Source organism: Scyliorhinus torazame, chromosome 9 (genome assembly GCF_047496885.1).
Source record: "Scyliorhinus torazame isolate Kashiwa2021f chromosome 9, sScyTor2.1, whole genome shotgun sequence".
NCBI classification, from domain to species: domain Eukaryota; kingdom Metazoa; phylum Chordata; class Chondrichthyes; order Carcharhiniformes; family Scyliorhinidae; genus Scyliorhinus; species Scyliorhinus torazame.
Genome location: NC_092715.1, coordinates 22,755,767 through 22,770,947, shown reverse-complemented (window position 1 = coordinate 22,770,947; position 15,181 = coordinate 22,755,767). Strand labels below are relative to the sequence as shown.

The window sequence follows — 15,181 nt, the reverse complement described above, 5'->3', positions numbered from 1 at the left end:
TGGTGCCCACATTCCGTAAAATAATTTAAAGAAACCTGGAGGAGCATCATGCCAGCCCTTGTGGCAATCTAGAGCAACCCAGATTAAGAACTCAACACCATTCTGGATAGCAATCTGAAAGAATGGGTTATCTACCTTTTGCTGAAATTGATGAAAGAAAAAAAAAAAAAAAGGTTGCCCAACGGCCAGGTGGTTCACTCTGCCAGGTTACAACCGAGGCGGTGATCTGGGAGATTTATCCCGATTTCACAGAATGGGCAGCACAGAAAGATGTAATTTGGCACAACTGGGCCATTCCTGTGTTTAGGATTTACGAGCCTCCTCACACCACTCTGCATGTCGCCCTATCTCCCTGGTGTTCATCTCGCTTCCCCGTAGACATATCTACAATTCATTCAACTACGCAGCATGGTGGTGCAGTGGGTAGCATTGCTCCCTCACGGCACCGAGGTCCCAGGTTTGATCCCGGCTCTGGAGTTTGCAAATTCTCCCCGTGTTTGCATGGGTTTCGCCCCCTCAACCCAAAGATGTGCAGGTAGGTGGATTGACCACGCTAAGGGGCTGGTTTAGCACAGGGCTAAATAGCTGGCTCTTAAAGCAGACCAAGGCAGGCCAGCAGCACGGTTCAATTCCCGTACCAGCCTCCCCGAACAGGCGCCGGAATGTGGCGACTAGGGGTTTTCCACAGTAACTTCATTTGAAGCCTACTTGTGACAATGAGCGATTTTCATTTCGTTTTTTTTTCTTCGATTGCCCCTTGATTGGAAAAAAGTAATTGAGTACTCTAAATTTTTTTTTATTTTAAAACCAACTATGCATTGTAGTATCAAGTTCTACATTCCAATCCACTCGAGTAAAGAGATTTCTCTTGAATTTCTTATCAGATTTATTTGTGGCCACCTGGTATTGGATTCCCCAACAAGTGAAAACATTTTCCCCACTCTTACATCCGAGTTAGTTATTGGCTGCATCAGCCAATGACTTATTAAATAGCAGTGGGTCTGGTTTAGCACAGTGGGCTAAACAGCTGGCTTGTAATGCAGAAGAAGGCCAGCAGCGCGGGTTCAATTCCTGTACCGGCCTCCCCGAACAGGCGCTGGAATGTGGCGACTAGGGGCTTTTCACAATAACTTCATTGAAGCCTACTCGTGACATTAAACGATTATTATTATTAGCTCTCAAGGGGTAATAGCAATCCAATGGGATAATTTGCATGCTTCCATTGTGAGTCAACAAACAACATGGTGCGGCTGGTCCTCTGAAAGGTTGAAGTGCAGGTATGCACGTGTGGTGGAATATAACTGAACGCAAAAGGAGCAGCTCTGTTTGAAATGCTAAACCGCATCTCCATCCGCACCCACCCCAACAGCAAGAATCACTCACCCCGCCATGCCCGAAGAATTCACAGTAGCAGCAGTCACAATACTTTCCTTCCTTCTGATTGGTTGATGTTGAGGTACTAGAACTGTGTTCTGAGCAGCTATCTTCGTCTTGACTCTCTTCACCATCAAACTGCTGATGGTCGTACACATTGCTACTCTCACACGGGTGTCCCTCGCAGTCTGGGTCACTACAGAAGCATCAGACAAGCAGTTAGACCAGAGTCCTCACGAGTTCTTAAAACTACTTATCACAGACACCATTTTCATGACCAGCTTGCTTGCATAGGTTGAATTACAGATTACTATTCTATGAATTACAATCCTCCTTCAAACAGTTCTCCCGCACTTGCCCCTACCTTTAGCTCGCTTCTTCGCATTCTTCTCGTTTGCTGATCACTAATACCTTTTGCTGTTCAGTAAAGCAACTGGAGACTCTTCTCTATATGCAAAGTTGTTGTAGTTAACTCCAATCAACTGCATATATATATATAGCAATTTGCATGTCTCAAATTTCCATGCATACAAGGCAATATTGTAGGCAAATGTGGCAACTAATTAAACCACAGCACAATCCCACAGAGCAGCAACGCATAGTTGATGGCAATGCTCGCTAAGAGAGGAACATTGGCTGGGGCATCAGGAGAACATGTTTCAAATGGAGTCATAGGACCGTTCACCATTCACCTGAACCAATTGAACAGACAGAAATGACCTCAAGTTCATATCCCATCCAAAGGGCAGCATTACCAACAATGCAGCATTTCCTTAGTAGTGCAAGGCAGCATCAGTCTACAATATTTATTCAGATGGCTGACTTACCAAGATTTGGCATCAGGGCTTCAATGATGACCAAATTTTCTATGCAAGCAAAGTGGAATGGAATCAGGATCAGTTCTACTTCCAGCCTGTGTCTAACATCAGTGGCCACAACAATAAAGTATCCACCATGAAATCTATATATAAATCTTGGATTTAGTTTGATCCAGGCTTGCTTCACCTGACGTATTAAATGGAAACATTTTCCTGAAACAATAAATAATCTTAACAGTCACAGTTAATGGTCATGCACTCACCTGCAGACACTGGCTGAAGCACTCACTGAACCGTCTGTAGTAGCAGTAGGGGCTGCAGTTGAGATTGGACAGAGCCCAGAATGTGGATCAACAAAATTTGGGGCGGTGGAAGCGGTCTTTGGAAAAGGCGAAGTCACAAGGTTAGGCATGTGAGGTGCAGAGGCAGGGGACAGTGGCGTGGGGGTGAGAGATGGAAGAGATGTTAAACCTGTGGGACTGTTCCTAGGTGCGACTGGTGTTGGATGTCTGTGGTCTTCTTTACCTAAATTGTGGAATACTTCACCTGTGCCAAAATAAAAAAAAGCAAAAGGGAGTCAATAACTTGGGCCACTACTATTGGAAATGCAAAAACCAACACAGTACAGCTTAGGATCAACGTGTTTCTTCAATTATGGAAACACTTGAACAGAAAACATTACAAAATAACAGAATATATTTCATCTCAGGTAAACTGAGGTAGTAGCTTTCCATATTGAGTCTGCAATTTTAAGCAACAACTTGTCTGCATTGCAGCTTTCCAGGCCAACTGCTCTAGGTGTCAGGCTAGGGTCACTGCTTTAAAAACTTTAAAAAGACTTAACAAAATAGACACCGAGAAACAACTCCGAGAGAACAAGGGGACATAGGCCAGTCCCGGCTTTCTGTTGCCTCATTCAGCTTCAGTGTCACAGATATCAGAGTCGGTACCGATACACATTTAGCATCTAGAATTACACAAGCATCATTTTGTCATCGGACCAATGGAACGAGAACCCGATTGTCACCATTTTGGAATGGGCACACCCGCTCCTAGATTCTCCCGTCACCACTCCCCAGCTGACTGTCTTCCCGCTTCCCTGACTGACTCCCTCCCCGCTCCCCCAGCCAACTCCCTCCCCGCTCCTCCAGCCGACTCCCTCCCCACTCCGTCCCTTCCCATGTGCAGTTCCTCTCGCTCTCTTGCTACCTATATCTCGCATCCCTCTTCTGAGCCCTCGCTCACACCGAAGGTTTGGAAAGGGAAATTTAGGCGGGGAAGCATTAAGTGGGAATGTTGGGAGGGAAATGATGAGTGGGAGAGAGTCTGCGAGAGAGGGAAAAGTTGACTTCTGGGAGGCAGTAGAAAAGGTTAACACATTTCTTGTGTATTTGCAAATTTATTAATTTTAGTTTGTACACCCTAAATTTCTACATGCAACTTGTATAATATTTTAATGTATTTTTGCAGAAGGGAATCGTCAGGCAGAACGTAATTACACCTTTTATATTGTTGCGACAGGAAAATCTGATTCGCTTACAGTGGTTTCACTTCAAGTTGCACTTTTTAGGAATGCAATTACAATTTTAAGCAAGGATTCACTGTAATGTTAAAATATGAGCTTTGTCATTCAGAAGAAATATCAGAAAGCACTCGTTCCTCATAAAGGGTAGTAGAAATTTCAAACGCTGTTGATAGTGGCAGATAACAAGAGCTTTCCAGACAGAGGTAGTTCTTTGTTGGGCAAAGGTATCAAGGGACATGAACAAAGGTAAGAAAACAGAGTTGAGCTGCAATTAGCCATGTTCCAATTGAATGGCAGAGTGAGCCCAAAGGGGCAGAATGGTTTATTCCTATACCTCATGTTACTCAGCTCCACTTTCCACAATACGATATTTTTCACCTGCGTTTTGCCCGGCCAAACACAATGTATAGAAGTGTTCAATATTTGATTGAGTCTTCTGCCCACCAGACGGAGAAGGAAACTAAAAACTTTACCACCCACAAAATTTACTCCCTGAGGGGGGCGGGGGACTGTTGACTTTGAGCACCTGATGTCCCCTTATAACACACATCGTACTGGATAAATTTTTAAAACTTTTGTTGGTGAAATTGCCTCATAATCCTTACCAGCTCAGTGGTTACTACATTTTCCCAGCACTGATGCATCTTTTACCTACTGCACAATATGATCACCCAATTTGTGTTACTGACAACAAATCATTGACCAAATATAGCCGACTCTCAGATCCCATCAGTAAGAATTGAATCAAATGAATACACAAGTGTTTGTGGCCTAGAGCTTCTTGTCGGTGTTGATTTTGTTTTTCTTTCTCAGAAGTTTACACTATCAACTTTGGTTGTGCATAAAAGGTGTTAATTTTTCTTTATCGATGTGAACAGTAGGGTAGTCGGACCTGAAGGTGGCAAAGGTGCACGCAGGGACCTCGAGCCAGCTCCATCAATCAACTAGTTCATGGCTGATCTACCTCAATGCCACTTTTCCATACTACGCCCATAACAGGGCAGCACGGAAACACAATGGTTAGCACTGTTGCTTCACAGCACCAGGGTCCCAGGTTCGATTCCTGGCTTGGGTCACTGTCTGTGTGGAGTCTGCACGTTCTCCCCGTGTCTGCGTGGGTTTCCTCCGGGGGCACCAGCTTCCTCCCACAAGTCCTGAAAGACGTGCTGTTAGGTGAATTGGACATTCTGAATTCTCCCTCAGTGTACCCGAACAGGCGCCGGTATGTGGCGACTAGGGGCTTTTCACAGCAACTTCATTATGGTGTTAATGTAAGCCTATTTGTGACAATAATAAAGATTATTTTTTATTATTATTACCCTTGATGCCTTTATTAACTAGAAATCTATCGATCTCTATCCTCCACACGCTCAACAGCTGTGCCTCCACGGCCCTTTGTGATAGAGAATTCCAAAGATTCACCACTCTCTCTCTCTCATTGGATCACTAAATGGCCTATCCCCTTATGTGGGAGATGGAGGCAATGGAGAGGGATGAAGGTCTCAAAATTACAATTTCAGTGAAATCCTGCCGACTGATTTGCTGTCCAAATCAGAAATAACATTCGCAGATTCTATTTCCATACAGCAGACAACTGTGAACTTGACAGGAAATGAATTCAATTTATATTGAGCCGCAGTGCTAAATCAAGCCTGATGCACTTAGTTGTAGCAATGATAAATTAGTGAGCACAGTACGAAGTCTTACAACACCAGGTTAAAGTCCAACAGGTTTGTTTCGATGTCACTAGCTTTCGGAGCGCTGCTCCTTCCTCAGGTGAATGAAGAGGTCTGTTCCAGAAGCACATATATAGACAAATTCAAAGATGCCAAACAATGCTTGGAATGCGAGCATTAGCAGGTGATTAAATCTTTACAGATCCAGAGATGGGGTAACCCCAGGTTAAAGAGGTGTGAATTGTACCAAGCCAGGACAGTTGGTAGGATTTCGCAGGCCAGATGGTGGGGGATGAATGTAATGCGACATGAATCCCAGGTCCTGGTTGAGGCCGCACTCATGTGTGCGGAACTTGGCTATAAGTTTCTGCTCGGCGATTCTGCGTTGTCGCGGGTCCTGAAGGCCGCCTTGGAGAACGCTTACCCGGAGATCAGAGGCTGAATGCCCTTGACTGCTGGAGTGTTCCCCGACTGGAAGGGAACATTCCTGCCTGGTGATTGTTGCGTGATGTCCGTTCATTCGTTGTCGCAGCGTCTGCATGGTCTCGCCAATGTACCACGCTTCAGGACATCCTTTCCTGCAGCGTATGAGGTAGACAACGTTGGCCGAGTCGCACGAGTATGTACCGCGTACCTGGTGGGTGGTGTTCTCACGTGTAATAGTGGTATCCATGTCGATGATCCGGCACGTCTTGCAGAGATTGCCATGACAGGGTTGTGTGGTGTCGTGGTCACTGTTCTGAAGACTGGGTAGTTTGCTGCAAACAATGGTTCGTTTGAGGTTGCGCGGTTGTTTGAAGGCAAGTAGTGGGGGTGTGGGGATGACCTTGGCAAGATGTTCATCGTCATCAATGACGTGTTGAAGGCTGTGAAGAAGATGACGTAGTTTCTCCGCTCCGGGGAAGTACTGGACGACGAAGGGTATTCAATTTCTACAATGCATGCAGCCAGTAATGCCAGATGTCAAGCTGTCTTCTCTCAAGTATACAGCACAGGGTTTGTTCCTCTCACTGGGAAGTGCCCAACCGGATCAACCTTCTCCGCAATTGGAATAGCATTCAGGAAAAGCTGTGCACTCACACGTAGTGCCAGCTGCAACCCTCGCCATCATAACTCATGTTGGTTACTACTGAGCTCAAATTACAAAAGCCAAACACATTGGCACTCAACAAAACAAACATTTGCATTTATAATCGAGCCTTTTGCAATGTCTGGACATTCCAAAGTGCTTTATTTCTGGGGTATCACCACCCCATCAACATCGGAAATGTGATAGCCAGATTATGTACAGCAAACTTCCACAAACAGCAAACAGAAGGGTTAATGGACTGGCTAGAATGTTGAGGAGAAGCGTCCCTCTCTTTTTCATGGGCCTTTTTACACCTTACCAAGAAGGCAGGCAGACGCTTAGTTTAATGCATTGCTGATGACGCAGTGCTTCGTGGAGCACTCAGTAAGTCAGATTTGATGATGTGCTCACGTCTCTGGAGTAGGGCAAGAACTCAAAACCTTCTGATGCAGAGTCACAGCTGACAACCAGGTTGTGGTTGTGTCATTGAAGTAATAATCCAGAGGCTCAGTCTACCTTTAGGGCGATGTTCAAATCCCATCAGGGCAGCTCGTGGAATTTAAATTTAATGAACAAAATCGGGAATCGAAAGCTAGTCTCAATAACGGTAACCAAGAAACTACCATTGTATGTCATAATAACCCATCTGGCCCTTCAGGGAAGGAAATCCGACATTAGCGACAAATCATTACCCGGTCTGTCTACATGTGACTCCAGATCCACAGCAATGTGGGTTGACTCTTAACTGCCCTTTCAAAGGGTTCAAGGCAATCGGGGTTGGGCAACAAATGCTGGTCTCAACACCCACACCCCATGAAGGAATGCATTTGAAAAATACTGCACCCAAAACCAACTGTGTGGCTCTCAACACGCAATAACCTAGTGTCGACAAGGCTGCATTATCTTAGTTCAGTCCCCAAAAGGAAAGACTTCTGTCTACTAGCTCTCTGTGATGGATTAATTCAATTATCCTCTGAGTAACTGAGCTACACAGCAGAGCATTGGGATGGCAGCCAAGTATCACATTCAAGGTGGAATATAGCATTGGATTCAAGTATATAGGTGCTAGTTGTCAAACTAATATGAAAAATAACCATTTGGGAAAATGTACCAACACTTCTGGAAATGGAACCCTAGCAAGCAGTCAACCCTTTAAGGAAGATGGGAACTAGGAACAATTAACAGGGAGAACAAAAAAAAAAGACAATCTGTACCAGATAAAATACAAAAATCACTAAAAATTAAAGCTTGGATCCACTATTGACTTAATGGGCCAAATGGTCTTCTCCTGTGACATAATGACTGATTGTTTGAATCTAAACATATTGAAACACATATTGGATAAAAGAGCATCAAAAAGAAAATCTGAATAACTTTGGTATGCCAAATGATCTAGCTTCATCTGAAGTGAAATTCAGAAAGTGGGTTGGCTTTACCTAGTGATGTAGGCCTTTTGGATGAAACCTTAAACTGATTGGAGCTAGATTGCACAGTAGTGGCTGTTGATGAGACAGAAGAAGTGGCTGAGGAGGTTGCCATGATGACTTTGTTTGTTTCCATAGAAGGAGGGGGGTTGTACAGACATTTTTTCCTAGATGCCGGCTTTTTCTCCTTGGTGTCCGTGACAGCTGTGTCTGTGCTAGTTGTGGGAGGAAGTGCTTCGGGCCTAATCTCTGGCAGTGGTGACCCCAACATAACGCCTGTGAAACAATGACAAATAGATGGTAAACATTGCAAGCCCACCCCGCACCTTTGCAAAATTACTTTGACCTGCAATTCCTTCATGGCAACCTTAATTTCAGACCAGTATTTGGCCATAGATAAAGTAATCTATTAATCTTATTTTTTCCAGTGATAGGACAGCCCTGAACAGGCCTCTAAAAATGTAGGCTAGAATCTAGGACAATTACTTTTCCTACATATTCATTTTCTGGAAAATGTTTACATATGGATACAACACAGTCTTTTGAGAATGATTTGACAAGTTCCTCGAGAGCAATGATAATAGGTTTTACTAATGTGTTAAATAGGTTAATTAAATTTGCCCAGTGAAGTATCAGGTAACATTGGTCTCATGTAGTTGCCCTGTCGACTTGTAGAATTAGTGAGGAAGCTGTCAGTGTTTCCTCCCAGCCACAAGCTACTAATTTGTTGATGATTCTCTCCCTTCCATTGAGGGCTGTGCATGAGGTCACACCACCCTTGGTGGCTACAATCACCACTGATGGGCTGAACCCTCTTTCCATAATCTATCACTATTTAATAATAATAATCTTTATTAGTGTCACAAGTAGGCTTACATTAACACTGCAATGAAGTTACTGTGAAAATCCCCTAGTCGCCACACTCCAGCGCCTGTTCGGGTACACAGAGGGAGAATTCAGAATGTCCAATTCATCTAACAGCACGTCTTTCGGGGCTTAAGGGAGGAAACCGGAGCACCCGGAGGAAACCCACATAGACACGGGGAGAACATGCAGACTCCGCACAGACAGTGACCCAAGCCGGGAATCGAACCCAGATCCCTGGCGCTGTGAAGCAACAGTGCTAACACTGTGCTATTTGTAGTGAACACAAGCAGAAGGAAAGTTGACCAAATTCCATACCGAGACAGCAGGGTTCTGCAAAATACACACATCATACTTCTGTATGGGGGAATTTGGTGATTGTTTTGCAGTTGCAGTTGATACTGATGTATTTGCAAAGTGACTGGATGGTGCAGTGGGAATAAAGTTGCCGTTCTCAAATAGCAAGACCAAAATCCAATCAACCATCCCTTTTGCCAAAACCAATCTTGCAGATTTTACTGTTGGTCAATGAAACATTTTACTTCAGGCATTTAGTCAGCAGCAAACCTTCGTAGATCAAGAATTGCAGAGTTAAATACAGAGTAAACCTTCCCAGGGCAGGAAAACACAGTTAGCGCAGATTAAAGCTCCTACTCTACCCTAACAACATATCTCAGCTCCTGCGTCAGACAAGCACCTGATTGCTGCAAGGCTGCCACACGCTTCCATTTCCCATACCAGCCATCTTGGGTCGCCCTCTCAGCAAGGTTGTCATTTTAGTGCTGAGGTTTTGCGCTGCAGGCACATGCCTATAGGAGTTGGACAGAGACTTCCCAAACTCAGCACGCATATGATCCTTATAATTCGAGGACTTTCACCCCATCAGCCTGGGTTGGCTTTAAATACAGGGCCAAGGGAATAAAGGACAGTGGCTGACCCACTGTCCCCACCCAGTTGCCTATAATATTTAAAAAGGAAAAGGACACAGCAAAGTAAATTTCTGGTATGAAGATATCAGAGACAGTGCACAGAAATGTCAAAATATCTGCATGATATTCAAAGTTACACTTAAAAAAAAGGGCAACATCAATTTAATTATCAATCAGTCAAGCAAAAGCAATTCACATGACTGCGTTGAAGGGTGTCTTTTCATGTGCAGTGAAATGTAAAGAGCTCCTTACCAGATAATGTTTCTGGTAGAAAAGCAGCGGGGTTCCATGGCTTGTCCCCGTTTATTAATTCTGATCCCCATAGACTTGCCAATTTGTGGGACGTAAGGAGCGGGTTGTTCCAGTCAGTACTACCAAAACAACTTGGGTAAATGTGGTCCTGGAGGGAAGCATTGAACACCTGATGTTTGCTCGTATGATTCGGAGGTGGGGCTGACGGAAGAGCCTGCAATGCAAAGCAAAATTAGTCACAATTATTCATTCCATGATTAATTATCATGTGAATGACGCACCGCTCTCAAACTTGCATGTTGAAGCTTCTAGCAAGTCAGAATTAAGTATTTGAACAATTAACCATCTATCTATTGGGCTGAAAATTAGTGATGGCCTTTCATTTGCACCAGTTTCAGAAGATCATAAGAGTGTTACAATTTATTCCAGGCTTCATAGTAGGGAGGCATGACTGGTATAAATGATAATGGTTTTGATCAAACACGTGTTGTGCTCTCTTTTCGAAAGAGAAAACGCACCATATAAAGAGAGAAAAAATGTTTAGAAAACACCTTGCGCCACTTCCAGTCGCACACAGATGGTGGCACTCACACCTCAAGTCCCACTCCAGGGCTTGTGCACAAAAATTGAGGTTGGCACTTCAATGCAATACTGAGCAAGTGCTGCTCTGTCAGAGATGCTGTGATTTACCATTTATATAAATGACTTGGATGAAAGGTCAGAAAGTATGGTCGCTAAATTTACCGATGACACAAAGATAGGTAGGAAATTAAGACGTGAAGAGGATGTAAGGAGGCTTCAAGGAGACATAGATGGGTTAAGTGAGTGGGCAACGATATGGCGAGTGGAGTATTACGTGAGAAAATTTAAAGTTGGCAGGAAGAATAAAAAGCACATTATCCAAATGGTGAGAGATTGCAGAGCTCTGTGATTCAGAGGCATCTGGGTTCCCTAGTGCATGACTCACAAAAGGCTCGCAAGCAATTAGGAAAGCTGATAGGATGCTATGGTTTGTGAGGGGGAACTGAATATTTCTTGACTGTCGCTGGCAGAAACACATCTGCTTTCCACTCATTATCCCCCAAAACCTGTTTGACGGCCTTCACCTTGCAGCCACCTAAATTGGCCAACACCCGATTTAAAATGGCGAACGGCAAAGGCTGATGGGAAAGTCAGCCAACATAGACAGAAACCAGCAGGTGCAGGTTTGCTGTGTATTTAACTCTGCAAAAAGCCAGACAACATCGATACCAGCGACCATCAGCATAACAATGTAGCAGCCATACTGATGAGCAATCCCCGGGAACAATAAGTAACATTTGGGACACACAAAGCAAAGCCAGACTCCCCGGCGCCAGCAGGAGCCAACACAAAGGAGGTGAACGAGCACCTCCAGACCGCCCATTGATCAGGGAACCGCTCCAGTATTAGAGAAATCAAACCAAGCGATTGGGACAAAGTCCAATCACTTGGGACCAGGTACAGGGTCCGCCCTGAAAGGCGGGAAGCCCCTGGGGACTATAAGAGTTAAGCCCCAAGTTCAAATCGTTCTCTTCACCTCTTCGTCCTGCCCGGGTCACCCAGCAACACGAACCAACATTGACCGTGACCGGTGCAGTGACCGTCGAACAAAGTAAGTCTTAATTCAATGCTCGCTACGAGATAGGCGCTCCTAGCTACCAATCCGTACCAACTTCGAATCCCGCAGACTCAGAACCCGAAAGAAAGGCCATTTGTTCCCCTGACCTGGTGGGCCAGTCCGAAGTTAAGTATAGGCCTGTTCGTTGTAGAAGTAGCTTAGACGTAGAATTTGTGCATGAGTAGCGATTACTGTGTATAATAAATGTGCTTTGATTTGAATCTTACTAATCGGTGTATTGGGTCATTGATCATTACCCGGACTTGAACCTCGTGGCGGTATAAAGATACCTGGCGACTCGAGAGCAAAGGTAATAAAACAGAGCAATTGAACCAAGGAGAAAGTTAGCAACAACCTGGAACTGCTGGGCTGCTTCCAATATTGTCCCTACCAAAGTAAGTCATTCAGCCTCTTGAACTTGCTCTGCCATTCAATGGTTGATCTGTATCTCAACTCCAACCACCCATCCACCATGGCCCGCCCAATATTCTTCTATAAATCTGGCAAGCAAAAACCTATTGATATAAGATTTAAAATTATTAACTGTTCTTGTCTTCCAGAATTCCTTTAATTCTGAAGGACCCCAGTAGTTTGGAAAATGGTTAATGTCACCAGAAAGGTGCGGGACAGAAAGCTGGAAACTACAGCTCAATTAGCCTAACATCTATCAAAGGGAAATTGTTAGGATCCATTATTAAAGAGATGATAGCAGGATACTTAGAAAATTCAATTTTGACCAGGCAGAGTTAATATCTGTTTGTGAAAGGGAAACTGTGCTTAACTAATTTCTTAAGCGTTTTTTTGAAGAAAGAACAAGCAAGGTGGATAAAGCGGAACCTGTAGATGTGATGCGCTTGGATCTCCAGAATGCATTTGTTAAGGTACCACATCAAAGGTTACTATGCAAGATGGGATTATACTGTGCACAGCTAACACAGGAGCACAGATAAGGATTGGTTAGCTAACAGATTGCAGGTCTTTTTTGGTTTGCAAGCTGCAACAAGGGATCAGTACTGTGCTCTCAATTATTTGCAATCTATATAAATGACTTGGATGAAGGATCCAAATGTATGGTAGCTAAATTTGCTGATGACTCCAAAATACATAGAAAAGTATGTTGTCAAGAGGAGGCAGAGTCTACAAAGGGATATAGATAGGTTAAGTGAACGGGCAAAAATCTGGCAGATGGAGTATAAGGTAGGTAAATGTCAACTTGTCCACTTTGGCAGAATAAATGAAACATCAGCACGCTAAATGGAACACAATTGCAGAACTCAGTGGTACAGAGGGATCTGGGTACCCTGGTAAATGAAACTCAAAAATTAGCATGCAGGTACAGAAGGTGATTAGGAAAGCAAATGGAATATTAGCTTTTTTGCAAGGGGCATGGAATATAAAAGTAGGGAAGTTTTACTGTAACTATACAGGGTATTGGCGAGAGGATATCTGGAATACTGTGTGCAGTTTTAGTCACCTGACTTGAAAAAAATGTAATTGCATTAGAAGCAGCTCAGAGACGAGTGACAAGGTGACACAGTGGTTAGCACCCGGGTTCGACCCCAGCCCTGGGTCAATGACTTTGTGGAGTTTGCATAATCTCCCCGTATCTGTCTGGGTTTCACCCCCACAACCTGAAGATGTGCAGGGTAGATGAATTGGCCACACTAAATTGCCCCTTAATTGGAAAAAAATGAATTGGATACTCTTTAAAAAAAAAAAAAAAAAAAAAAAAAAATATATATTTTCAATAAAAAAAAAAATTAATAGACTCCTCTTCGGAAACATGTACATCAAAACAGCTAGTACAGCCGCATACCTATGGGGGATTTCAGCTGCTTGCCAAAACATCATTGGCAACAGTATCACCACTTGCTAGGTATTAAGTTGAAAGTGAGAATCCTAAAAATGATATCCATCAGATCTAAGCTGTTGTACGCACAGATTTTAAATGTTTTACAAGATGAAAATCTTTCAGAAAGGTGCTTATGCACAAGGTAAGAATATGTGGAAAGGAAACCCTCTCCTTTCCAAGCAGAAAAAAGCCTTACCTTGTTGTGCGTGAACGGTGGAGTTGTTGCGTAGAGGGTTGGATGGAGGAGTGGCCGAGGCAGGTGAGGGATGGTGTGCAGTGGTAAATGCCCATGGATGTGGGGGTAGAGGTGAAGAGCAGGATGGGAAGGCTTCTCTGTGGGTAAAAACTGGTGGCCGCTGGGGAGACGGCCGGCCGCAAGTGCGGAGGTGCTCAGGCCAGAGCCTTCTTGCTTGCAGACGTGGCATTCACAAACATTCTGAACCGGGTCAGCCTTTGGAAAAAGAGTAAACATTTTTAGCAGCTTTATCTGATAATCAAATGCCCGTTTAAGATATGCCTTGGATTAGAGTGGCTCCACCATTGAGAGAATACTCTGCCCGGAGCGGGTGAGGCGGCCAACAGCACACGGAATCAAAGAATCCCTACAGTGCCAAAGGAGCACATCCTTTATTATTATTAGTGTCACACCGCACTGAAATTCCTGTGAAAATCCCCTAGTCACCACACTCTGGCACCTGTTCGGGTACACTGAGGAAGAATTCAGAATGTCCAAATTACCTAACAAGCACATCTTTCGGGACTTGTGGGAGGAAACCGGAGCACCTGGAGGAAACCCATGCAGTCAGGGGGCGAATGTGCAGACTCCGAACAGACAGTGACCCAAGCTGGGACTTGAACCCGGGTCCTTCGAGTTGTGAAGCAAGAGTGCTAACCACTGTGCTATGTTGGCCTCTGGCTGCTGTCGAGTAGAGTCAAGAGTTCTGCTCCTTTCCCCCCAAAACCTTTATTTTTCCTTGAACACGCTCAGCACCAAACTCTATCATCACATCACATGCTCCAACGGTCACCTGTAGCCTCTTTGCATATCAGTGCCAATTATTGGATCAAGGGGACATCTAATTGGAATTTTCTTAACCCATTCCTTAACATGTTACTGTGCCGCCCTCAAGTCGAGACTGCACCGATCCTCCGAAAGAGCATCCTACCTAGGCCTATGACCCAACCCTATCTCCACCTAACCTTTTGGACACCAAGGGACAATTGATCATGGCCAATTCACCTAACCTGCAATCTTTGGTCACACAGTCACGGGGATAAAGTGCAAACTCCACACAATCACCCAAGGCTGGAATTGGACCCCGGTCCCTGGCGCTGTGAAGCAGCAGTGCCACTGGGAACTGCATGGACAAGGCAGTGAACGGCCTGACCAGATACAGCACAAAGGTGGAAAATGATGAGTGCAATGATGGGAATTAAACTAGGGAGGGATTTGACGTCAGCACAAATTAAAATTAACCAATTTGCGACAAAAACTCCAGCTTTTTGGAACTGCTAATAAAGTCCCAGAGTCCGACAGCACAAAGGAGGCCCTTCGGTCCATCGCTGCACTGATCAAAGACAACCACTTAACTATTTTAAGAATAATGATAATATATGGGATGAGGACATACGATAACATTTATTGATTCAGGCATCCTCTCTCTTAACCATAAATCCTTCTTTTACTTTGAATTACAGAATTTAATAACACTTTGATCTGTTACAGCTGTGAGGGATCATTCAAAGAGCTTCCATTTCC

At 44.2% G+C, this 15,181-nt stretch overlaps 1 protein-coding gene across 2 annotated transcripts in view; it reads right to left on the bottom strand.

The window, feature by feature from the left end:
* The window catches only part of fam193a (family with sequence similarity 193 member A), a 304,881-nt gene that overhangs the window by 30,254 nt on the left and 259,446 nt on the right, over window positions 1-15,181 (bottom strand). Inside the window, exons 14-18 of one of the 2 annotated variants that reach the window (XM_072515688.1) lie at window positions 13,619-13,873; window positions 9,932-10,145; window positions 7,899-8,162; window positions 2,456-2,738; window positions 1,384-1,570 (exon numbers count right to left, since the gene is read on the bottom strand). In XM_072515688.1, coding sequence (XP_072371789.1) covers window positions 1,384-1,570; window positions 2,456-2,738; window positions 7,899-8,162; window positions 9,932-10,145; window positions 13,619-13,873 — 1,203 coding nt within the window. The remainder of the gene's footprint in view (window positions 1-1,383; window positions 1,571-2,455; window positions 2,739-7,898; window positions 8,163-9,931; window positions 10,146-13,618; window positions 13,874-15,181) is intronic. The other variant, XM_072515689.1, reaches the window with a different exon arrangement.